The 24,280-nt window shown below is 49.1% G+C and overlaps 1 protein-coding gene across 1 annotated transcript in view; it reads left to right on the plus strand.

Annotated features, from left to right (window-relative positions):
• Positions 1-24,280, plus strand: part of doc2b (double C2-like domains, beta) — a 324,284-nt gene that overhangs the window by 280,685 nt on the left and 19,319 nt on the right. Inside the window, exon 14 of the mRNA XM_084178089.1 lies at positions 3,829-3,986. Coding sequence (XP_084034215.1) covers positions 3,829-3,986 — 158 coding nt within the window. The remainder of the gene's footprint in view (positions 1-3,828; positions 3,987-24,280) is intronic.

Here is a 24,280-nt window from a genome sequence, read left to right on the forward strand (position 1 = left end):
GTACATACCATAACCCCACCACCACAATGGGGCACTCTGTTCACAAAGTTGACATCAGCAAACCGTTCGCCCACACAACGCCATACACGCTGCCCGGTACAATTGAAACCAGGATTAATCCGTGAAGAGCACACTTCTCCAGTGTGCCAGTGGCCATCGAAGGTGAGCATTTGCCCACGGAAGTCGGTTACGACGTCGAACTGCAGTCAGGTCAAAACTCTGGTGAGGACGACGAGCACGCAGATGAGCTTTCCTGAAACTGTTTCTGACAGTTGTTCAAACCCAGTTTCATCAGTTGTCCGGGTGGCTCGTCTCAGACCATCCCGCAGGTGAAGAAGCCGGATGTGGAGGTCCTGGGCTGGTGTGGTTACATGTGGTCTGCGACTGTGAGGCCTGTTTGATGTTCTGCCAAATTCTGTCAAACGACTTTGGAGGCAACAGCTCTGGTGGACATTCCTGCAGTCAGCATGCCAATTGTGCGCTACCTCAAAACTTGAGACATCTGTGGTATTGTGTTGTATGACAAAACTGCACATTTTAGAGTGGCCTTTTATTGTCCCCAGCACAAGGTGCACCTGTGTAATGATCATGCTGTTTAATCAGCTTCTTGATATGCCACACCGGTCAGGTGGATGGATTATCTTGGCAAAGGAGAAATGCTCACTAACAGGGATGTAAACAAATTTGTGCACATAATTTGAGAGAAATAAGCTTTATGTGCGTATGGAACATTTCTGGGATCTTTTGTTGCATTTATATTTTTGTTCAGCAAATATACTCGGAAAGCTGTGACTCTCCTCTGTGTAACTACAACTGAACAACAGTATTTGCTTTGAAAACTGTAATTTTCCCGCATATTGAGCAACGGTCATGCTTGTGCTTCTTAGAATGCATCTCTCCCTCCTAGGTGCACACGGTGGGGAGAGGGAGTGAGAGTGGCTCGCTCACACAGCAGCCGACAGCAGAACCGGGACAGGCAGATACTTTTATAGCAGGAATCAACATAGTGCATGGGCTATTACTGTTGACCAAATAATGGTTTTAGAACATTCTACAGGAACGTTGTGTAGCAAAATCACAGAAAATTACCAACGTAGGTGTCTGTAATTTTCAGTTTATTGTGCCAGCTCTAGTCTCAGTCCTACTCAGTCACTCTGTGTGCTTAGTACCAACTATGGGTAGTTTAGAGAGGGTCTCAGTCTTCCTCAGTCACTCGGTATGCTGAGTACCAACTGAGGGTAGTTTCGAGAGGGTTTCAGTCCTCAGTCACTCTGTGTGCTGAGTACCAACTGAGGGTTGTTTCGAGAGGGTCTCAGTCCTCAGTCACTCTGTGTGCTGAGTACCAACTGCTAAGCCCTCCCCTTCCCTTTGGTGTGTGCTTGTATCCGTTGGCTGGCTCTCATTAACAGCACACACTTCTGGTGTGAAGATGGCCTCATAGCATTCAGTTGATTGGTTTGTTTGTTGATGATTGTCGTTGCTCTGTCGTTCCCTCTGTATTCAATACTCTCTCGTGGACAGACTACGTAACATAGATGGTATCGTAACGTCGGTCAAAAGACTGTGGGTTACGACGACTAACGAGCAACAGTTGTTCCTGCGTGTAGGTTTTTCATCCTATGTTATTTGAACAAATCAAAGGTGTGTTCGTCTTTTGACATTCGGAAGGGGAGGGGACATTTGGCCTATAGCCCGAAACCTTCAAAGACAGGAGTGTGGAGCTACTGCCCTGCTTCCGCTCCTCACTCTAGTGTCTTTTCTCAACATTTCCCCCCAGAACCTAATGTAGTTTCTGATGCAATTACACAAGATTTTAGTTCTGGATTCACACATTTAACACAAGTGATATATTTGATTCATTATCAAGGTTAGGGTTGCAACATTTCACTTACTTTGCCAAAGATTTGCAGGTTTTCCAGGAATCCCGGTTGGAACATTCCCAAAAGCAGGAGGGATTAAGCAGGTAATCCAGAATCCTCCAACCAGGATTTCTGGAAAACCTAGGAATTTTGTGAAAGTTAGCAGAACGTTGCAACCCTAATCAGGGTGGATTCAGCTTACTCTGAAAGATGTGGTTTGACAATGACCAAGGTGTCGGCTACATGACAAACAGATTGCCCAAGGCTACATAGTACTTACCTTGACCACACACTGGAAATGAGAATGAATCGCTTTCAACATTTGGGCTGAATTATTCATAGCCATTTAAGACACCACCGACAAAAATTGGAGCTGAGACTTCTGCCAATTATTAATTAGACTGGGGTTGGCAGCCACTTTTTCCCCATCAAGCAGGGAAGAGAGTCCATGACATATTTGCTGCTCCTGTGTTTTCGGGGGCTCAATGTAGTGTACTGCAGGGATCAGCACAAACCACAACAGAGGGATATCGGGAGAAAGCTGTTGACCAAAGCAAGTCAATGCACTCCATCATTGCGTGACCGTGCTGATTCACTTGATGCCGTCAAAGGATGTTGATGTAGATGCGTAACCGGGGGCAACAGGACAGGGTTGATCAGAGAGTGGTCAGGTTGAATCAGGGGTAGTAGGGGAGGTGGCCCCTTGAACTCTGCTACAGCTGATCTGGGATCAGTGCTACGGGGCTGGAGTCATGATTAAAGAGGACTTTGGATGGTGACAATCTGCTCAGAACAAATTTGTTGGTTCTCATGCCATCTCTTGTTAGTCACCATATGGATGCTGGATGCTTTCTTCTACCTCAGCAATACATCACTTTGGGTATTTCCAGTATGTTTGTGAAACATTATGCTATTAGGAACACTTACATACTTTTGCTTTAGATTCACAATATTGTGTGTTCCATGATGAATAATGTGACATATGTCAAGCCATTTCCACAGTAGAAGATATAAGAACCTCAGACAATATGGCAATGTAGCGTGCATTCCATTTTATCTGCCCCCCTTACCAACTTCCAATTCTCTATTTCACGCTTTCTTTCTCTTTGTTTGCTCTCCCTCTCTCTCTCTCTCTCTCTCTCTCTCTCTCTCTCTCTCTCTCCATTCATTGCCCTTACTCTTTGGTCTGCGTTTTGACTTGCTGTTATTGTTTGTGTCTCCGTTTCAGAAGTCCATTTAATCTATTCAAATTCTCCACTGCACGGTTGTTTTCCCCATCGCTCATCCACCACGCTCTCTCACCATTTGAACCGGAAGGCTGTCTGAGGGCGTCTCTGTGAAGCCCAGAGCAAACGTAAACGAGACAGAGTAGTCACACAGCAGGGCGGGAATCATCAGAGACGCCTTCTGCACAGCCAATTAGCTAGTGTCATTAGCCCAGAATTCTGGGCAAAGTGCATTTCCGATAAGGTGGACAGTGAGTCGATTATAGGTGTAGTCCAAGAAGTACACAGCAATACTTACTTAGCAAATTCAAACTCCAAATCAAGTCACAACATTCGATTGGATTCCCAATCTGATCCATGACATTTGCATTTGGAGAAAAAGCCCATCTACAAAGCCCTTACTCAAAACTTGGGCATCAATCTTAACTGTTAGAGTTTCTATGTACATCCCACTCAGTATCTTCCTCCAGTCTCCTCATGTAATGGGTTGTGGAGGGGAATATTAACCATTGTAACTTCTGGAGACAGCAAGTTGTCTTCTAAACTGTTGATCAAACCCTTGGACTTCATGAAGATCCACTTTGGATCAAAATGTTCTTAATAATGATGGTGGTATAGGATACAGTATATAATGTGATGTGAGTAAGACTGTAGCTATCGAGCATGACACCTCCGCTATCTACTCACTATGCTCATTACCTTTGACCCCTGACCCCTGTGTGTCCCCACTCCTTACCGCGCAGATCGACAAGACAGATGACAAGTCCCTGGAGGAGCGAGGGCGTATCATGATCTCCCTCAAGTACAGCTCCCAGAAGTCTGGCCTGGTGGTGGGCATCGTCCGCTGTGCCCACCTCGCCGCCATGGACGCCAACGGCTTCTCAGACCCCTACGTCAAAACGTGAGTTTGTCACACATCCTGGAGATAGCACATGTCCCCAAACACATGCACTCCAGACCTCTAGTGGTACTGGATTGATGTTTACTCCTCATCATCCCTTAGGTCTGTCTCTATGGAATCAAGCTCTGGTTTATTCTTTTTTCTCTGTTTTTATTAAGGAAACAAAAGTTCCCTCCATTTGGAAATGTTGGTTGATACACTATTAGACCAATACATTTCATCCTAGTGTTGAATAACAGGCAAAGATGTATCTCTACATTGCCTATCAGCCAAGATCTCTTTTGAATGTAGATGTAATGATGCAACAATTCAGATTACCCTGCACTCACGAGGAAAATGATCACATAATTTACTTTGACATTTAGCCAAAGTCTCTTGCTAAGCCTAGGGCTGGCAATCATTGCTAGCGGACTAGAGCGAGATCCACATTTGACACAGAGTGTAGTGTCCCTGGAACAGAACAGCTAGCAGCAGTGCTAACGTTTCAGCTGTGAATCTCCTGTGATTACTCCCCAACTTGAAAGAGACGTACTGCGCAAGAGGCCATCCTGAGGGCTGCAATTATGAACGGGTGTTCTTTTAATCACACCTGAACATTACTGCACTTCTTTCATCTCGCTGAACGATGGAATACATTACACTGGCAAGAACTCCACAAGATCAACCCACTGGGCACATACGTCAGTTCAACGTCTATTCCACATTGGTTCAACGTAATTTCATTGAAATGACTTGGAAACAACGTTGATTCAACCAGTGTGTGCCCAGTGGGAAAGGAGGAAGACTCATCGAGAGAGAGAGAGGACGGCAATTCCAACCAGCAATTGAAAACCGCTCCCGAAGCCTGAAAAACTCGCAGCCCAGATAATACATTTACAGACTCACTTTTATGAGGGCTTGAAGGAGAGTTTCTTCCCAAATGGTTCCCTATTACACAACATAGGGAATAGGATGCTATTTTAGACGCAGCGGAGGAGTATGCTCTGTTGAATAGAGAAGGAGAGCTGCAATGATTTTCCCATCCTCTGACACCCAATGTCTATGTCATGGCTGTCTGGCTTCAGAAGGCTACCGGACACTGAGTCGCTCCACCCCACTGTGTTGATGATAAACTGGGCTTTTGTACTGAGCCTGTAGCTCTTTTGCACACACACACACACACACACCAGTTGACAGGGCAGTGGTCCCACTGAGAGTTACACGTGGTCAAAGGAAACATTTGATTGACAGGCTGGGGGAATGTATGACAAGCGCACCCAGCTTGTAACATTGCACATTGGTGAGAATAGAGACTCATAAATGCTTTAATATAGTCTGTGTTAAAGGGGTTTGGGCACTTTATGGTTCTCTCAAAGGCCTTCCACATTATCAGTGTCGACTTAGTTTATAGAAACCCCTGTATCCCCTCTGACTCATTCTTACTGCCAGTGTATAGCATTCTGAGTATCGTTTGGTCTTGGTTAGCATGCCAAGGCTGTGCTGCCGGCTTTATTGACTATTTATGGCCCAAACAGTGTTGAGTGACTGGCTTCTCTGCAGGATTTTTAAAAAATGAATGATCTCGACATCTACACACAATTAGAGCTTCAAACTAGCCATACTCCCCTTTGATTCTCATTTACAAGGAAGTGGCAAGTTGTGCAACGGTGCAATACTTTTAATGGCTGCTCTAAATGCCCTAATAATGATCAATTAGACACCCAAGAGCAATGAGATATGGAGATGATTGCATAACGTGAAATATTTGTATTTAATTTTGGGGAAATTACTCCTGTTCATGGTTCCATCACTTTGATAGCCCCAAAGCAAACTCTTATAATTATCCCTGATTATTCAACTTTTTTATATAATTACATAGTTTTGCTCTAAAATTGTAAATTGTGTGGCCTGGCTGGTCTAGCGGTAATGCCGCACGCTCCGGCACACATCTACTGTGTTAGCGTGGGTTTGAATCACACATTCTGCTTATGCCAAATCCTGACTCTGCCATCAGCATGACGCAACAGGAACCGGGATTCATCAAACCAGGCAATGTTTTACACTCCTCAATTGTCCAGTGTTTTTGATTGCGTGCCCACTGGAGCCGCTTCTTCTTGTTTTTAGCTGATAGGAGTGGAACCCGGTGTGGTCGTCTGCTGCAATAGCCCATCCGTGACAAGGATCGACAAGTTGTGTGTTCCGAGATGCTGTTTTGCACACAATTGATGTACTGCACCGTTATTTGTCTGTTTGTGGCCCCCCTGTTAGCTTGCACGATTCTTGCCATTCTCCTCCGACCTCTCATCAACTAACTGTTTTCACCCACAGGACTGCCGCTGACTGGATGTTTTTTGTTTGTCGCACCATTCTCTGTAAACCCTAGACACTGTTGTGCGTGAAAAGCCCAGTTGGGCGGCCGTTTCTGAGACACTGGATCTGGCGCGCCTGACACGACGATCATACCATGCTCAAAGTCGCTTAGGTCACTTGTTTTGCCCATTCTAATGTTCAACCAAACAGTATCTGAATGCCTTAATGCCTGTCTGCCTGCTTGATATAGCAAGCCACAGCCACGTGACTCATTGTCTGTAGGAGCGATCCATTTTCGTGAACGGGGTGGTGTACCTAATAAACTGATCACTGAGTGTATATCCATATAAAATCACAGTGCAATGTACTGCGGTAATAATTTATTTGCTATACTATTACCATGGAACAAGATTCTTCAAGATTCAAATTAAATAACTACAGAGAAACCTCCATAGGTATCCAGGAGCTTGGTCATTAATTTGTCACAACACCTGAACATGAACACATCCACGTACAGCACTTATGGGAATCGTACATCGGCTAATTAATTGACTGGATTGTGGAGACCCGTGTTTTCTTCACATGGGGCCTTGTAAATAGGATTCCCTCTGAACTCGAATGAGGTTTCTAGCAGCTAATGGAATTCCTCAGCCTGAAGAGCTAGCGGCTGGTATAGTCTGTAATAAGGTTCAGAGAAAATCTCTCTCCCGCGATCTGTGTATTACTTTTGAAAGGGAGTAGAGGCACTTTATTTAACCCCATGTTCTTCCATGTTTTTCCTCAGGCACTGTTGAGACTAGTACATTTTTGACACTGGAGCCATTCTATAGGGCACAAGTAGAGTTTGTAGGCCAGGATGACCTGTGTATGGGACTAAAATTGTTCTATGTTATTTAATTAAAGCGTGAGATGTCGGCCAATATGGACTATGCAGTCAAGTTGGTTTGAGAATAAAGTAGTTGTCTCCATAGCGAGTACCTTACTACCAACAGAGCCAGTACTGCAGTTCTACTGGACTCAGTGGGGAGCTCCATCAAACTTCCTTGGTGGTGCCCAACATCTATTTGGAGTTCCTGACTTCGAAAAATTATACATTTTATTTTATTTTATGGAGGTGTTGATTGTTATGGGGGTGCCCAGCCCTCCTGTAATTCTAACCGTGACTGTTGCTCTCCAGACTCTAACCATGACTGTTGCTCTCCAGACTCTAACCGTGACTGTTGCTCTCCAGACTCTAACCGTGACTGTTGCTCTCCAGACTCTAACCGTGACTGTTGCTCTCCAGACTCTAACCGTGACTGTTGCTCTCTAGACTCTAACCGTGACTGTTGCTCTCCAGACTCTAACCGTGACTGTTGCTCTCCAGACTCTAACCGTGACTGTTGCTCTCCAGACTCTAACCATGACTGTTGCTCTCCAGACTCTAACCGTGACTGTTGCTCTCCAGACTCTAACCGTGACTGTTGCTCTCCAGACTCTAACCGTGACTGTTGCTCTCCAGACTCTAACCGTGACTGTTGCTCTCTAGACTCTAACCGTGACTGTTGCTCTCCAGACTCTAACCGTGACTGTTGCTCTCCAGACTCTAACCGTGACTGTTGCTCTCCAGACTCTAACCGTGACTGTTGCTCTCCAGACTCTAACCGTGACTGTTGCTCTCCAGACTCTAACCGTGACTGTTGCTCTCCAGACTCTAACCGTGACTGTTGCTCTCCAGACTCTAACCGTGACTGTTGCTCTCCAGACTCTAACCGTGACTGTTGCTCTCCAGACTCTAACCGTGACTGTTGCTCTCTAGACTCTAACCGTGACTGTTGCTCTCCAGACTCTAACCGTGACTGTTGCTCTCCAGACTCTAACCGTGACTGTTGCTCTCCAGACTCTAACCGTGACTGTTGCTCTCCAGACTCTAACAGTGACTGTTGCTCTCCAGACTCTAATCGTGACTGTTGCTCTCCAGACTCTAATCGTGACTGTTGCTCTCCAGACTCTAACCGTGACTGTTGCTCTCCAGACTCTAACCGTGACTGTTGCTCTCCAGACTCTAACCGTGACTGTTGCTCTCCAGACTCTAACCGTGACTGTTGCTCTCCAGACTCTAACCGTGACTGTTGCTCTCCAGACTCTAACCGTGACTGTTGCTCTCCAGACTCTAACCGTGACTGTTGCTCTCCAGACTCTAACCGTGACTGTTGCTCTCCAGACTCTAACCGTGACTGTTGCTCTCCAGACTCTAACCGTGACTGTTGCTCTCCAGACTCTAACCGTGACTGTTGCTCTCCAGACTCTAACCGTGACTGTTGCTCTCCAGACTCTAACCGTGACTGTTGCTCTCCAGACTCTAACCGTGACTGTTGCTCTCCAGACTCTAACCGTGAATGTTGCTCTCCAGACTCTAACCGTGACTGTTGCTCTCCAGACTCTAACCGTGACTGTTGCTCTCCAGACTCTAACCGTGACTGTTGCTCTCCAGACTCTAACCGTGACTGTTGCTCTCCAGACTCTAACCGTGACTGTTGCTCTCCAGACTTTAATCGTGACTGTTGCTCTCCAGACTCTAACCGTGACTGTTGCTCTCCAGACTCTAACCGTGACTGTTGCTCTCCAGACTCTAACCGTGAATGTTGCTCTCTAGACTCTAACCGTGAATGTTGCTCTCTAGACTCTAACCGTGACTGTTGCTCTCCAGACTCTAACCGTGACTGTTGCTCTCCAGACTCTAACCGTGACTGTTGCTCTCCAGACTCTAACCGTGACTGTTGCTCTCCAGACTCTAACCGTGACTGTTGCTCTCCAGACTCTAACCGTGACTGTTGCTCTCCAGACTCTAACCGTGACTGTTGCTCTCCAGACTCTAACCGTGACTGTTGCACTCCAGACTCTAACCGTGACTGTTGCTCTCCAGACTCTAACCGTGACTGTTGCTCTCCAGACTCTAACCGTGACTGTTGCTCTCCAGACTCTAACCGTGACTGTTGCTCTCCAGACTCTAACCGTGACTGTTGCTTTCCAGACTCTAACCGTGAATGTTGCTCTCCAGACTCTAACCGTGACTGTTGCTCTCCAGACTCTAACTGTGACTGTTGCTCTCCAGACTCTAACCGTGACTGTTGCTCTCCAGACTTTAATCGTGACTGTTGCTCTCCAGACTCTAACCGTGACTGTTGCTCTCCAGACTCTAACCGTGACTGTTGCTCTCCAGACTCTAACCGTGACTGTTGCTCTCTAGACTCTAACCGTGACTGTTGCTCTCCAGACTCTAACCGTGACTGTTGCTCTCCAGACTCTAACCGTGACTGTTGCTCTCCAGACTCTAACCGTGACTGTTGCTCTCCAGACTCTAACCGTGACTGTTGCTCTCCAGACTCTAACCGTGACTGTTGCTCTCCAGACTCTAACCGTGACTGTTGCTCTCCAGACTCTAACCGTGACTGTTGCTCTCCAGACTCTAACCGTGACTGTTGCTCTCCAGACTCTAACCGTGACTGTTGCTCTCCAGACTCTAACCGTGACTGTTGCTCTCCAGACTCTAACCGTGACTGTTGCTCTCTAGACTCTAACCGTGACTGTTGCTCTCCAGACTCTAACCGTGACTGTTGCTCTCCAGACTCTAACCGTGACTGTTGCTCTCCAGACTCTAACCGTGACTGTTGCTCTCCAGACTCTAACAGTGACTGTTGCTCTCCAGACTCTAATCGTGACTGTTGCTCTCCAGACTCTAATCGTGACTGTTGCTCTCCAGACTCTAACCGTGACTGTTGCTCTCCAGACTCTAACCGTGACTGTTGCTCTCCAGACTCTAACCGTGACTGTTGCTCTCCAGACTCTAACCGTGACTGTTGCTCTCCAGACTCTAACCGTGACTGTTGCTCTCCAGACTCTAACCGTGACTGTTGCTCTCCAGACTCTAACCGTGACTGTTGCTCTCCAGACTCTAACCGTGACTGTTGCTCTCCAGACTCTAACCGTGACTGTTGCTCTCCAGACTCTAACCGTAACTGTTGCTCTCCAGACTCTAACCGTGACTGTTGCTCTCCAGACTCTAACCGTGACTGTTGCTCTCCAGACTCTAAACGTGACTGTTGCTCTCCAGACTCTAACCGTGACTGTTGCTCTCCAGACTCTAACCGTGAATGTTGCTCTCCAGACTCTAACCGTGACTGTTGCTCTCCAGACTCTAACCGTGACTGTTGCTCTCCAGACTCTAACCGTGACTGTTGCTCTCCAGACTCTAACCGTGACTGTTGCTCTCCAGACTCTAACCGTGACTGTTGCTCTCCAGACTTTAATCGTGACTGTTGCTCTCCAGACTCTAACCGTGACTGTTGCTCTCCAGACTCTAACCGTGACTGTTGCTCTCCAGACTCTAACCGTGAATGTTGCTCTCTAGACTCTAACCGTGAATGTTGCTCTCTAGACTCTAACCGTGACTGTTGCTCTCCAGACTCTAACCGTGACTGTTGCTCTCCAGACTCTAACCGTGACTGTTGCTCTCCAGACTCTAACCGTGACTGTTGCTCTCCAGACTCTAACCGTGACTGTTGCTCTCCAGACTCTAACCGTGACTGTTGCTCTCCAGACTCTAACCGTGACTGTTGCTCTCTAGACTCTAACCGTGACTGTTGCTCTCCAGACTCTAACCGTGACTGTTGCTCTCCAGACTCTAACCGTGACTGTTGCTCTCCAGACTCTAACCGTGACTGTTGCTCTCCAGACTCTAACAGTGACTGTTGCTCTCCAGACTCTAATCGTGACTGTTGCTCTCCAGACTCTAATCGTGACTGTTGCTCTCCAGACTCTAACCGTGACTGTTGCTCTCCAGACTCTAACCGTGACTGTTGCTCTCCAGACTCTAACCGTGACTGTTGCTCTCCAGACTCTAACCGTGACTGTTGCTCTCCAGACTCTAACCGTGACTGTTGCTCTCCAGACTCTAACCGTGACTGTTGCTCTCCAGACTCTAACCGTGACTGTTGCTCTCCAGACTCTAACCGTGACTGTTGCTCTCCAGACTCTAACCGTGACTGTTGCTCTCCAGACTCTAACCGTGACTGTTGCTCTCCAGACTCTAACCGTGACTGTTGCTCTCCAGACTCTAACCGTGACTGTTGCTCTCCAGACTTTAATCGTGACTGTTGCTCTCCAGACTCTAACCGTGACTGTTGCTCTCCAGACTCTAACCGTGACTGTTGCTCTCCAGACTCTAACCGTGAATGTTGCTCTCTAGACTCTAACCGTGAATGTTGCTCTCTAGACTCTAACCGTGACTGTTGCTCTCCAGACTCTAACCGTGACTGTTGCTCTCCAGACTCTAACCGTGACTGTTGCTCTCCAGACTCTAACCGTGACTGTTGCTCTCCAGACTCTAACCGTGACTGTTGCTCTCCAGACTCTAACCGTGACTGTTGCTCTCCAGACTCTAACCGTGACTGTTGCTCTCCAGACTCTAACCGTGACTGTTGCTCTCCAGACTCTAACCGTGACTGTTGCACTCCAGACTCTAACCGTGACTGTTGCTCTCCAGACTCTAACCGTGACTGTTGCTCTCCAGACTCTAACCGTGACTGTTGCTCTCCAGACTCTAACCGTGACTGTTGCTCTCCAGACTCTAACCGTGACTGTTGCTTTCCAGACTCTAACCGTGAATGTTGCTCTCCAGACTCTAACCGTGACTGTTGCTCTCCAGACTCTAACTGTGACTGTTGCTCTCCAGACTCTAACCGTGACTGTTGCTCTCCAGACTTTAATCGTGACTGTTGCTCTCCAGACTCTAACCGTGACTGTTGCTCTCCAGACTCTAACCGTGACTGTTGCTCTCCAGACTCTAACCGTGACTGTTGCTCTCTAGACTCTAACCGTGACTGTTGCTCTCCAGACTCTAACCGTGACTGTTGCTCTCCAGACTCTAACCGTGACTGTTGCTCTCCAGACTCTAACCGTGACTGTTGCTCTCCAGACTCTAACCGTGACTGTTGCTCTCCAGACTCTAACCGTGACTGTTGCTCTCCAGACTCTAACCGTGACTGTTGCTCTCCAGACTCTAACCGTGACTGTTGCTCTCCAGACTCTAACCGTGACTGTTGCTCTCCAGACTCTAACCGTGACTGTTGCTCTCCAGACTCTAACCGTGACTGTTGCTCTCCAGACTCTAACCGTGACTGTTGCTCTCCAGACTCTAACCGTGACTGTTGCTCTCCAGACTCTAACCGTGACTGTTGCTCTCCAGACTCTAACCGTGACTGTTGCTCTCTAGACTCTAACCGTGACTGTTGCTCTCCAGACTCTAACCGTGACTGTTGCTCTCCAGACTCTAACCGTGACTGTTGCTCTCCAGACTCTAACCGTGACTGTTGCTCTCCAGACTCTAACAGTGACTGTTGCTCTCCAGACTCTAATCGTGACTGTTGCTCTCCAGACTCTAATCGTGACTGTTGCTCTCCAGACTCTAACCGTGACTGTTGCTCTCCAGACTCTAACCGTGACTGTTGCTCTCCAGACTCTAACCGTGACTGTTGCTCTCCAGACTCTAACCGTGACTGTTGCTCTCCAGACTCTAACCGTGACTGTTGCTCTCCAGACTCTAACCGTGACTGTTGCTCTCCAGACTCTAACCGTGACTGTTGCTCTCCAGACTCTAACCGTGACTGTTGCTCTCCAGACTCTAACCGTGACTGTTGCTCTCCAGACTCTAACCGTAACTGTTGCTCTCCAGACTCTAACCGTGACTGTTGCTCTCCAGACTCTAACCGTGACTGTTGCTCTCCAGACTCTAACCGTGACTGTTGCTCTCCAGACTCTAACCGTGACTGTTGCTCTCCAGACTCTAACCGTGAATGTTGCTCTCCAGACTCTAACCGTGACTGTTGCTCTCCAGACTCTAACCGTGACTGTTGCTCTCCAGACTCTAACCGTGACTGTTGCTCTCCAGACTCTAACCGTGACTGTTGCTCTCCAGACTCTAACCGTGACTGTTGCTTTCCAGACTCTAACCGTGAATGTTGCTCTCCAGACTCTATCCGTGACTGTTGCTCTCCAGACTCTAACTGTGACTGTTGCTCTCCAGACTCTAACCGTGACTGTTGCTCTCCAGACTTTAATCGTGACTGTTGCTCTCCAGACTCTAACCGTGACTGTTGCTCTCCAGACTCTAACCGTGACTGTTGCTCTCCAGACTCTAACCGTGACTGTTGCTCTCCAGACTCTAACCGTGAATGTTGCTCTCTAGACTCTAACCGTGACTGTTGCTCTCCAGACTCTAACCGTGACTGTTGCTCTCCAGACTCTAACCGTGACTGTTGCTCTCCAGACTCTAACCGTGACTGTTGCTCTCCAGACTCTAACCGTGACTGTTGCCCTCCAGACTCTAACAGTGACTGTTACTCTCCAGACTCTAACCGTGACTGTTGCTCTCCAGACTCTAATCGTGACTGTTGCTCTCCAGACTCTAACCGTGACTGTTGCTCTCCAGACTCTAACCGTGACTGTTGCTCTCCAGACTCTAACCGTGACTGTTGCTCTCCAGACTCTAACCGTGACTGTTGCTCTCCAGACTCTAATCGTGACTGTTGCTCTCCAGACTCTAACCGTGACTGTTGCTCTCCAGACTCTAACCGTGACTGTTGCTCTCCAGACTCTAACCGTGACTGTTGATCTCCAGACTCTAACCGTGACTGTTGCTCTCCAGACTCTAACCGTGACTGTTGCTCTCCAGACTCTAACCGTGACTGTTGCTCTCCAGACTCTAACCGTGACTGTTGCTCTCCAGACTCTAACCGTGACTGTTGCTCTCCAGACTCTAACCGTGACTGTTGCTCTCCAGACTCTAACCGTGACTGTTGCTCTCCAGACTCTAACCGTGACTGTTGCTCTCCAGACTCTAACCGTGACTGTTGCTCTCTAGACTCTAACCGTGACTGTTGCTCTCCAGAATCTAACCGTGACTGTTGCTCTCCAGACTCTAACCGTGACTGTTGCTCTCCAGACTCTAACCGTGACTGTTGCTCTCCAGACTCTAACAGTGACTGTTGCTCTCCAGACTCTAATCGTGACTGTTGCTCTCCAGACTCTAATCGTGACTGTTGCTCTCCAGACTCTAACCGTGACTGTTGCTCTCCAGACTCTAACCGTGACTGTTGCTCTCCAGACTCTAACCGTGACTGTTGCTCTCCAGACTCTAACCGTGACTGTTGCTCTCCAGACTCTAACCGTGACTGTTGCTCTCCAGACTCTAACCGTGACTGTTGCTCTCCAGACTCTAACCGTGACTGTTGCTCTCCAGACTCTAACCGTGACTGTTGCTCTCCAGACTCTAACCGTGACTGTTGCTCTCCAGACTCTAACCGTAACTGTTGCTCTCCAGACTCTAACCGTGACTGTTGCTCTCCAGACTCTAACCGTGACTGTTGCTCTCCAGACTCTAACCGTGACTGTTGCTCTCCAGACTCTAACCGTGACTGTTGCTCTCCAGACTCTAACCGTGAATGTTGCTCTCCAGACTCTAACCGTGACTGTTGCTCTCCAGACTCTAACCGTGACTGTTGCTCTCCAGACTCTAACCGTGACTGTTGCTCTCCAGACTCTAACCGTGACTGTTGCTCTCCAGACTTTAATCGTGACTGTTGCTCTCCAGACTCTAACCGTGACTGTTGCTCTCCAGACTCTAACCGTGACTGTTGCTCTCCAGACTCTAACCGTGAATGTTGCTCTCTAGACTCTAACCGTGAATGTTGCTCTCTAGACTCTAACCGTGACTGTTGCTCTCCAGACTCTAACCGTGACTGTTGCTCTCCAGACTCTAACCGTGACTGTTGCTCTCCAGACTCTAACCGTGACTGTTGCTCTCCAGACTCTAACCGTGACTGTTGCTCTCCAGACTCTAACCGTGACTGTTGCTCTCCAGACTCTAACTGTGACTGTTGCTCTCCAGACTCTAACCGTGACTGTTGCTCTCCAGACTCTAACCGTGACTGTTGCACTCCAGACTCTAACCGTGACTGTTGCTCTCCAGACTCTAACCGTGACTGTTGCTCTCCAGACTCTAACCGTGACTGTTGCTCTCCAGACTCTAACCGTGACTGTTGCTCTCCAGACTCTAACCGTGACTGTTGCTTTCCAGACTCTAACCGTGAATGTTGCTCTCCAGACTCTATCCGTGACTGTTGCTCTCCAGACTCTAACTGTGACTGTTGCTCTCCAGACTCTAACCGTGACTGTTGCTCTCCAGACTTTAATCGTGACTGTTGCTCTCCAGACTCTAACCGTGACTGTTGCTCTCCAGACTCTAACCGTGACTGTTGCTCTCCAGACTCTAACCGTGACTGTTGCTCTCCAGACTCTAACCGTGAATGTTGCTCTCTAGACTCTAACCGTGACTGTTGCTCTCCAGACTCTAACCGTGACTGTTGCTCTCCAGACTCTAACCGTGACTGTTGCTCTCCAGACTCTAACCGTGACTGTTGCTCTCCAGACTCTAACCGTGACTGTTGCCCTCCAGACTCTAACAGTGACTGTTACTCTCCAGACTCTAACCGTGACTGTTGCTCTCCAGACTCTAATCGTGACTGTTGCTCTCCAGACTCTAACCGTGACTGTTGCTCTCCAGACTCTAACCGTGACTGTTGCTCTCCAGACTCTAACCGTGACTGTTGCTCTCCAGACTCTAACCGTGACTGTTGCTCTCCAGACTCTAATCGTGACTGTTGCTCTCCAGACTCTAACCGTGACTGTTGCTCTCCAGACTCTAACCGTGACTGTTGCTCTCCAGACTCTAACCGTGACTGTTGATCTCCAGACTCTAACCGTGACTGTTGCTCTCCAGACTCTAACCGTGACTGTTGCTCTCCAGACTCTAACCGTGACTGTTGCTCTCCAGACTCTAACCGTGACTGTTGCTCTCCAGACTCTAACCGTGAATGTTGCTCTCTAGACTCTAACCGTGACTGTTGCTCTCCAGACTCTAACCGTGACTGTTGCTCTCCAGACTCTAACCGTGACTGTTGCTCTCCAGACTCTAACCGTGACTGTTGCTCTCCAGACTCTAACCGTGACTGTTGCTCTCCAGACTTTAATCGTGACTGTTGCTCTCCAGACTCTAACCGTGACTGTTGCTCTCCAGACTCTAACCGTGACTGTTGCTTTCCAGACTCTAACCGTGAATGTTGCTCTCTAGACTCTAACCGTGACTGTTGCTCTCCAGACTCTAACCGTGACTGTTGCTCTCCAGACTCTAACCGTGACTGTTGCTCTCCAGACTCTAACAGTGACTGTTACTCTCCAGACTCTAACCGTGACTGTTGCTCTCCAGACTCTAATCGTGACTGTTGCTCTCCAGACTCTAACCGTGACTGTTGCTCTCCAGACTCTAACCGTGACTGTTGCTCTCCAGACTCTAACCGTGACTGTTGCTCTCCAGACTCTAACTGTGACTGTTGCTCTCCAGACTCTAACCGTGACTGTTGCTCTCCAGACTTTAATCGTGACTGTTGCTCTCCAGACTCTAACCGTGACTGTTGCTCTCCAGACTCTAACCGTGACTGTTGCTCTCCAGACTCTAACCGTGACTGTTGCTCTCTAGACTCTAACCGTGACTGTTGCTCTCCAGACTCTAACCGTGACTGTTGCTCTCCAGACTCTAACCGTGACTGTTGCTCTCCAGACTCTAACCGTGACTGTTGCTCTCCAGACTCTAACCGTGACTGTTGCTCTCCAGACTCTAACCGTGACTGTTGCTCTCCAGACTCTAACCGTGACTGTTGCTCTCCAGACTCTAACCGTGACTGTTGCTCTCCAGACTCTAACCGTGACTGTTGCTCTCCAGACTCTAACCGTGACTGTTGCTCTCCAGACTCTAACCGTGACTGTTGCTCTCCAGACTCTAACCGTGACTGTTGCTCTCCAGACTCTAACCGTGACTGTTGCTCTCCAGACTCTAACCGTGACTGTTGCTCTCCAGACTCTAACCGTGACTGTTGCTCTCCAGACTCTAACCGTGACTGTTGCTCTCTAGACTCTAACCGTGACTGTTGCTCTCCAGACTCTAACCGTGACTGTTGCTCTCCAGACTCTAACCGTGACTGTTGCTCTCCAGACTCTAACCGTGACTGTTGCTCTCCAGACTCTAACAGTGACTGTTGCTCTCCAGACTCTAATCGTGACTGTTGCTCTCCAGACTCTAATCGTGACTGTTGCTCTCCAGACTCTAACCGTGACTGTTGCTCTCCAGACTCTAACCGTGACTGTTGCTCTCCAGACTCTAACCGTGACTGTTGCTCTCCAGACTCTAACCGTGACTGTTGCTCTCCAGACTCTAACCGTGACTGTTGCTCTCCAGACTCTAACCGTGACTGTTGCTCTCCAGACTCTAACCGTGACTGTTGCTCTCCAGACTCTAACCGTGACTGTTGCTCTCCAGACTCTAACCGTGACTGTTGCTCTCCAGACTCTAACCGTGACTGTTGCTCTCCAGACTCTAACCGTGACTGTTGCTCTCCAGACTCTAACCGTGACTGTTGCTCTCCAGACTCTAACCGTGACTGTTGCTCTCCAGACTCTAACCGTGACTGTTGCTCTCCAGACTCTAACCGTGAATGTTGCTCTCCAGACTCTAACCGTGACTGTTGCTCTCCAGACTCTAACCGTGACTGTTGCTCTCCAGACTCTAACCGTGACTGTTGCTCTCCAGACTCTAACCGTGACTGTTGCTCTCCAGACTCTAACCGTGACTGTTGCTCTCCAGACTTTAATCGTGACTGTTGCTCTCCAGACTCTAACCGTGACTGTTGCTCTCCAGACTCTAACCGTGACTGTTGCTCTCCAGACTCTAACCGTGAATGTTGCTCTCTAGACTCTAACCGTGAATGTTGCTCTCTAGACTCTAACCGTGACTGTTGCTCTCCAGACTCTAACCGTGACTGTTGCTCTCCAGACTCTAACCGTGACTGTTGCTCTCCAGACTCTAACCGTGACTGTTGCTCTCCAGACTCTAACCGTGACTGTTGCTCTCCAGACTCTAACCGTGACTGTTGCTCTCCAGACTCTAACTGTGACTGTTGCTCTCCAGACTCTAACCGTGACTGTTGCTCTCCAGACTCTAACCGTGACTGTTGCACTCCAGACTCTAACCGTGACTGTTGCTCTCCAGACTCTAACCGTGACTGTTGCTCTCCAGACTCTAACCGTGACTGTTGCTCTCCAGACTCTAACCGTGACTGTTGCTCTCCAGACTCTAACCGTGACTGTTGCTTTCCAGACTCTAACCGTGAATGTTGCTCTCCAGACTCTATCCGTGACTGTTGCTCTCCAGACTCTAACTGTGACTGTTGCTCTCCAGACTCTAACCGTGACTGTTGCTCTCCAGACTTTAATCGTGACTGTTGCTCTCCAGACTCTAACCGTGACTGTTGCTCTCCAGACTCTAACCGTGACTGTTGCTCTCCAGACTCTAACCGTGACTGTTGCTCTCCAGACTCTAACCGTGAATGTTGCTCTCTAGACTCTAACCGTGACTGTTGCTCTCCAGACTCTAACCGTGACTGTTGCTCTCCAGACTCTAACCGTGACTGTTGCTCTCCAGACTCTAACCGTGACTGTTGCTCTCCAGACTCTAACCGTGACTGTTGCTCTCCAGACTCTAACAGTGACTGTTACTCTCCAGACTCTAACCGTGACTGTTGCTCTCCAGACTCTATCGTGACTGTTGCTCTCCAGACTCTAACCGTGACTGTTGCTCTCCAGACTCTAACCGTGACTGTTGCTCTCCAGACTCTAACCGTGACTGTTGCTCTCCAGACTCTAACCGTGACTGTTGCTCTCCAGACTCTAATCGTGACTGTTGCTCTCCAGACTCTAACCGTGACTGTTGCTCTCCAGACTCTAACCGTGACTGTTGCTCTCCAGACTCTAACCGTGACTGTTGATCTCCAGACTCTAACCGTGACTGTTGCTCTCCAGACTCTAACCGTGACTGTTGCTCTCCAGACTCTAACCGTGACTGTTGCTCTCCAGACTCTAACCGTGACTGTTGCTCTCCAGACTCTAACCGTGACTGTTGCTCTCCAGACTCTAATCGTGACTGTTGCTCTCCAGACTCTAACCGTGACTGTTGCTCTCCAGACTCTAACCGTGACTGTTGCTCTCCAGACTCTAACCGTGACTGTTGCTCTCCAGACTCTAACCGTGACTGTTGCTCTCCAGACTCTAACCGTGACTGTTGCTCTCCAGACTCTAACCGTGACTGTTGCTCTCCAGACTCTAACCGTGACTGTTGCTCTCCAGACTCTAACCGTGAATGTTGCTCTCTAGACTCTAACCGTGACTGTTGCTCTCCAGACTCTAACCGTGACTGTTGCTCTCCAGACTCTAACCGTGACTGTTGCTCTCCAGACTCTAACCGTGACTGTTGCTCTCCAGACTCTAACCGTGACTGTTGCTCTCCAGACTCTAACCGTGACTGTTGCTCTCCAGACTCTAACCGTGACTGTTGCTCTCCAGACTCTAACCGTGACTGTTGCTCTCCAGACTCTAACCGTGAATGTTGCTCTCCAGACTCTAACCGTGACTGTTGCTCTCCAGACTCTAACCGTGACTGTTGCTCTCCAGACTCTAACCGTGACTGTTGCTCTCCAGACTCTAACAGTGACTGTTGCTCTCCAGACTCTAACCGTGACTGTTGCTCTCCAGACTCTAATCGTGACTGTTGCTCTCCAGACTCTAACCGTGACTGTTGCTCTCCAGACTCTAACCGTGACTGTTGCTCTCCAGACTCTAACCGTGACTGTTGCTCTCCAGACTCTAACTGTGACTGTTGCTCTCCAGACTCTAACCGTGACTGTTGCTCTCCAGACTTTAATCGTGACTGTTGCTCTCCAGACTCTAACCGTGACTGTTGCTCTCCAGACTCTAACCGTGACTGTTGCTCTCCAGACTCTAACCGTGACTGTTGCTCTCTAGACTCTAACCGTGACTGTTGCTCTCCAGACTCTAACCGTGACTGTTGCTCTCCAGACTCTAACCGTGACTGTTGCTCTCCAGACTCTAACCGTGACTGTTGCTCTCCAGACTCTAACCGTGACTGTTGCTCTCCAGACTCTAACCGTGACTGTTGCTCTCCAGACTCTAACCGTGACTGTTGCTCTCCAGACTCTAACCGTGACTGTTGCTCTCCAGACTCTAACCGTGACTGTTGCTCTCCAGACTCTAACCGTGACTGTTGCTCTCCAGACTCTAACCGTGACTGTTGCTCTCCAGACTCTAACCGTGACTGTTGCTCTCCAGACTCTAACCGTGACTGTTGCTCTCCAGACTCTAACCGTGACTGTTGCTCTCCAGACTCTAACCGTGACTGTTGCTCTCCAGACTCTAACCGTGACTGTTGCTCTCCAGACTCTAACCGTGACTGTTGCTCTCCAGACTCTAACCGTGACTGTTGCTCTCCAGACTCTAACCGTGACTGTTGCTCTCCAGACTCTAACAGTGACTGTTGCTCTCCAGACTCTAACCGTGACTGTTGCTCTCCAGACTCTAATCGTGACTGTTGCTCTCCAGACTCTAACCGTGACTGTTGCTCTCCAGACTCTAACCGTGACTGTTGCTCTCCAGACTCTAACCGTGACTGTTGCTCTCCAGACTCTAACCGTGACTGTTGCTCTCCAGACTCTAACCGTGACTGTTGCTCTCCAGACTCTAACCGTGACTGTTGCTCTCCAGACTCTAACCGTGACTGTTGCTCTCCAGACTCTAACCGTGACTGTTGCTCTCCAGACTCTAACCGTGACTGTTGCTCTCCAGACTCTAACCGTGACTGTTGCTCTCCAGACTCTAACCGTGACTGTTGCTCTCCAGACTCTAACCGTGACTGTTGCTCTCCAGACTCTAACCGTGACTGTTGCTCTCCAGACTCTAACCGTGACTGTTGCTCTCCAGACTCTAACCGTGACTGTTGCTCTCCAGACTCTAACCGTGACTGTTGCTCTCCAGACTCTAACCGTGACTGTTGCTCTCCAGACTCTAACCGTGACTGTTGCTCTCCAGACTCTAACCGTGACTGTTGCTCTCCAGACTCTAACCGTGACTGTTGCTCTCCAGACTCTAACGTGACTGTTGCTCTCCAGACTCTAACCGTGACTGTTGCTCTCCAGACTCTAACCGTGACTGTTGCTCTCCAGACTCTAACCGTGACTGTTGCTCTCCAGACTCTAACCGTGACTGTTGCTCTCCAGACTCTAACCGTGACTGTTGCTCTCCAGACTCTAACCGTGACTGTTGCTCTCCAGACTCTAACCGTGACTGTTGCTCTCCAGACTCTAACCGTGACTGTTGCTCTCCAGACTCTAACCGTGACTGTTGCTCTCCAGACTCTAACCGTGACTGTTGCTCTCCAGACTCTAACGTGACTGTTGCTCTCCAGACTCTAACCGTGACTGTTGCTCTCCAGACTCTAACGTGACTGTTGCTCTCCAGACTCTAACCGTGACTGTTGCTCTCCAGACTCTAACCGTGACTGTTGCTCTCCAGACTCTAACCGTGACTGTTGCTCTCCAGACTCTAACCGTGACTGTTGCTCTCCAGACTCTAACCGTGACTGTTGCTCTCCAGACTCTAACCGTGACTGTTGCTCTCCAGACTCTAACCGTGACTGTTGCTCTCCAGACTCTAACCGTGACTGTTGCTCTCCAGACTCTAACCGTGACTGTTGCTCTCCAGACTCTAACCGTGACTGTTGCTCTCCAGACTCTAACCGTGACTGTTGCTCTCCAGACTCTAACCGTGACTGTTGCTCTCCAGACTCTAACCGTGACTGTTGCTCTCCAGACTCTAACCGTGACTGTTGCTCTCCAGACTCTAACCGTGACTGTTGCTCTCCAGACTCTAACCGTGACTGTTGCTCTCCAGACTCTAACCGTGACTGTTGCTCTCCAGACTCTAACCGTGACTGTTGCTCTCCAGACTCTAACCGTGACTGTTGCTCTCCAGACTCTAACCGTGACTGTTGCTCTCAGACTCTAACCGTGACTGTTGCTCTCCAGACTCTAACCGTGACTGTTGCTCTCCAGACTCTAACCGTGACTGTTGCTCTCCAGACTCTAACCGTGACTGTTGCTCTCCAGACTCTAACCGTGACTGTTGCTCTCCAGACTCTAACCGTGACTGTTGCTCTCCAGACTCTAACCGTGACTGTTGCTCTCCAGACTCTAACCGTGACTGTTGCTCTCCAGACTCTAACCGTGACTGTTGCTCTCCAGACTCTAACCGTGACTGTTGCTCTCCAGACTCTAACCGTGACTGTTGCTCTCCAGACTCTAACCGTGACTGTTGCTCTCCAGACTCTAACCGTGACTGTTGCTCTCCAGACTCTAACCGTGACTGTTGCTCTCCAGACTCTAACCGTGACTGTTGCTCTCCAGACTCTAACCGTGACTGTTGCTCTCCAGACTCTAACCGTGACTGTTGCTCTCCAGACTCTAACCGTGACTGTTGCTCTCCAGACTCTAACCGTGACTGTTGCTCTCCAGACTCTAACGTGACTGTTGCTCTCCAGACTCTAACCGTGACTGTTGCTCTCCAGACTCTAACCGTGACTGTTGCTCTCCAGACTCTAACCGTGACTGTTGCTCTCCAGACTCTAACCGTGACTGTTGCTCTCCAGACTCTAACCGTGACTGTTGCTCTCCAGACTCTAACCGTGACTGTTGCTCTCCAGACTCTAACCGTGACTGTTGCTCTCCAGACTCTAACCGTGACTGTTGCTCTCCAGACTCTAACCGTGACTGTTGCTCTCCAGACTCTAACCGTGACTGTTGCTCTCCAGACTCTAACCGTGACTGTTGCTCTCCAGACTCTAACCGTGACTGTTGCTCTCCAGACTCTAACCGTGACTGTTGCTCTCCAGACTCTAACCGTGACTGTTGCTCTCCAGACTCTAACCGTGACTGTTGCTCTCCAGACTCTAACCGTGACTGTTGCTCTCCAGACTCTAACCGTGACTGTTGCTCTCCAGACTCTAACCGTGACTGTTGCTCTCCAGACTCTAACCGTGACTGTTGCTCTCCAGACTCTAACCGTGACTGTTGCTCTCCAGACTCTAACCGTGACTGTTGCTCTCCAGACTCTAACCGTGACTGTTGCTCTCCAGACTCTAACCGTGACTGTTGCTCTCCAGACTCTAACCGTGACTGTTGCTCTCCAGACTCTAACCGTGACTGTTGCTCTCCAGACTCTAACCGTGACTGTTGCTCTCCAGACTCTAACCGTGACTGTTGCTCTCCAGACTCTAACCGTGACTGTTGCTCTCCAGACTCTAACTGTGACTGTTGCTCTCCAGACTCTAACCGTGACTGTTGCTCTCCCAGACTCTAACCGTGACTGTTGCACTCCAGACTCTAACCGTGACTGTTGCTCTCCAGACTCTAACCGTGACTGTTGCTCTCCAGACTCTAACCGTGACTGTTGCTCTCCAGACTCTAACCGTGACTGTTGCTCTCCAGACTCTAACCGTGACTGTTGCTCTCCAGACTCTAACCGTGACTGTTGCTCTCCAGACTCTAACCGTGACTGTTGCTCTCCAGACTCTAACCGTGACTGTTGCTCTCCAGACTCTAACCGTGACTGTTGCTCTCCAGACTCTAACCGTGACTGTTGCTCTCCAGACTCTAATCGTGACTGTTGCTCTCCAGACTCTAACCGTGACTGTTGCTCTCCAGACTCTAACCGTGACTGTTGCTCTCCAGACTCTAACCGTGACTGTTGCTCTCCAGACTCTAACCGTGACTGTTGCTCTCCAGACTCTAACCGTGACTGTTGCTCTCAGACTCTAACCGTGACTGTTGCTCTCCAGACTCTAACCGTGATGTTGCTCTCCAACTCTAACCGTGACTGTTGCTCTCCAGACTCTAACCGTGACTGTTGCTCTCCAGTCCCTAACCGTGACTGTTGCTCTCCAGACTCTAACCGGTGAATGTTGCTCTCTAGACTCTAACCGTGACCTGTTGCTCTCCAGACTCTAACCGTGA

The sequence above is a fragment of the Coregonus lavaretus genome, assembly GCF_964263955.1.
Source record: "Coregonus lavaretus genome assembly, chromosome: 15".
NCBI lineage: Eukaryota > Metazoa > Chordata > Actinopteri > Salmoniformes > Salmonidae > Coregonus > Coregonus lavaretus.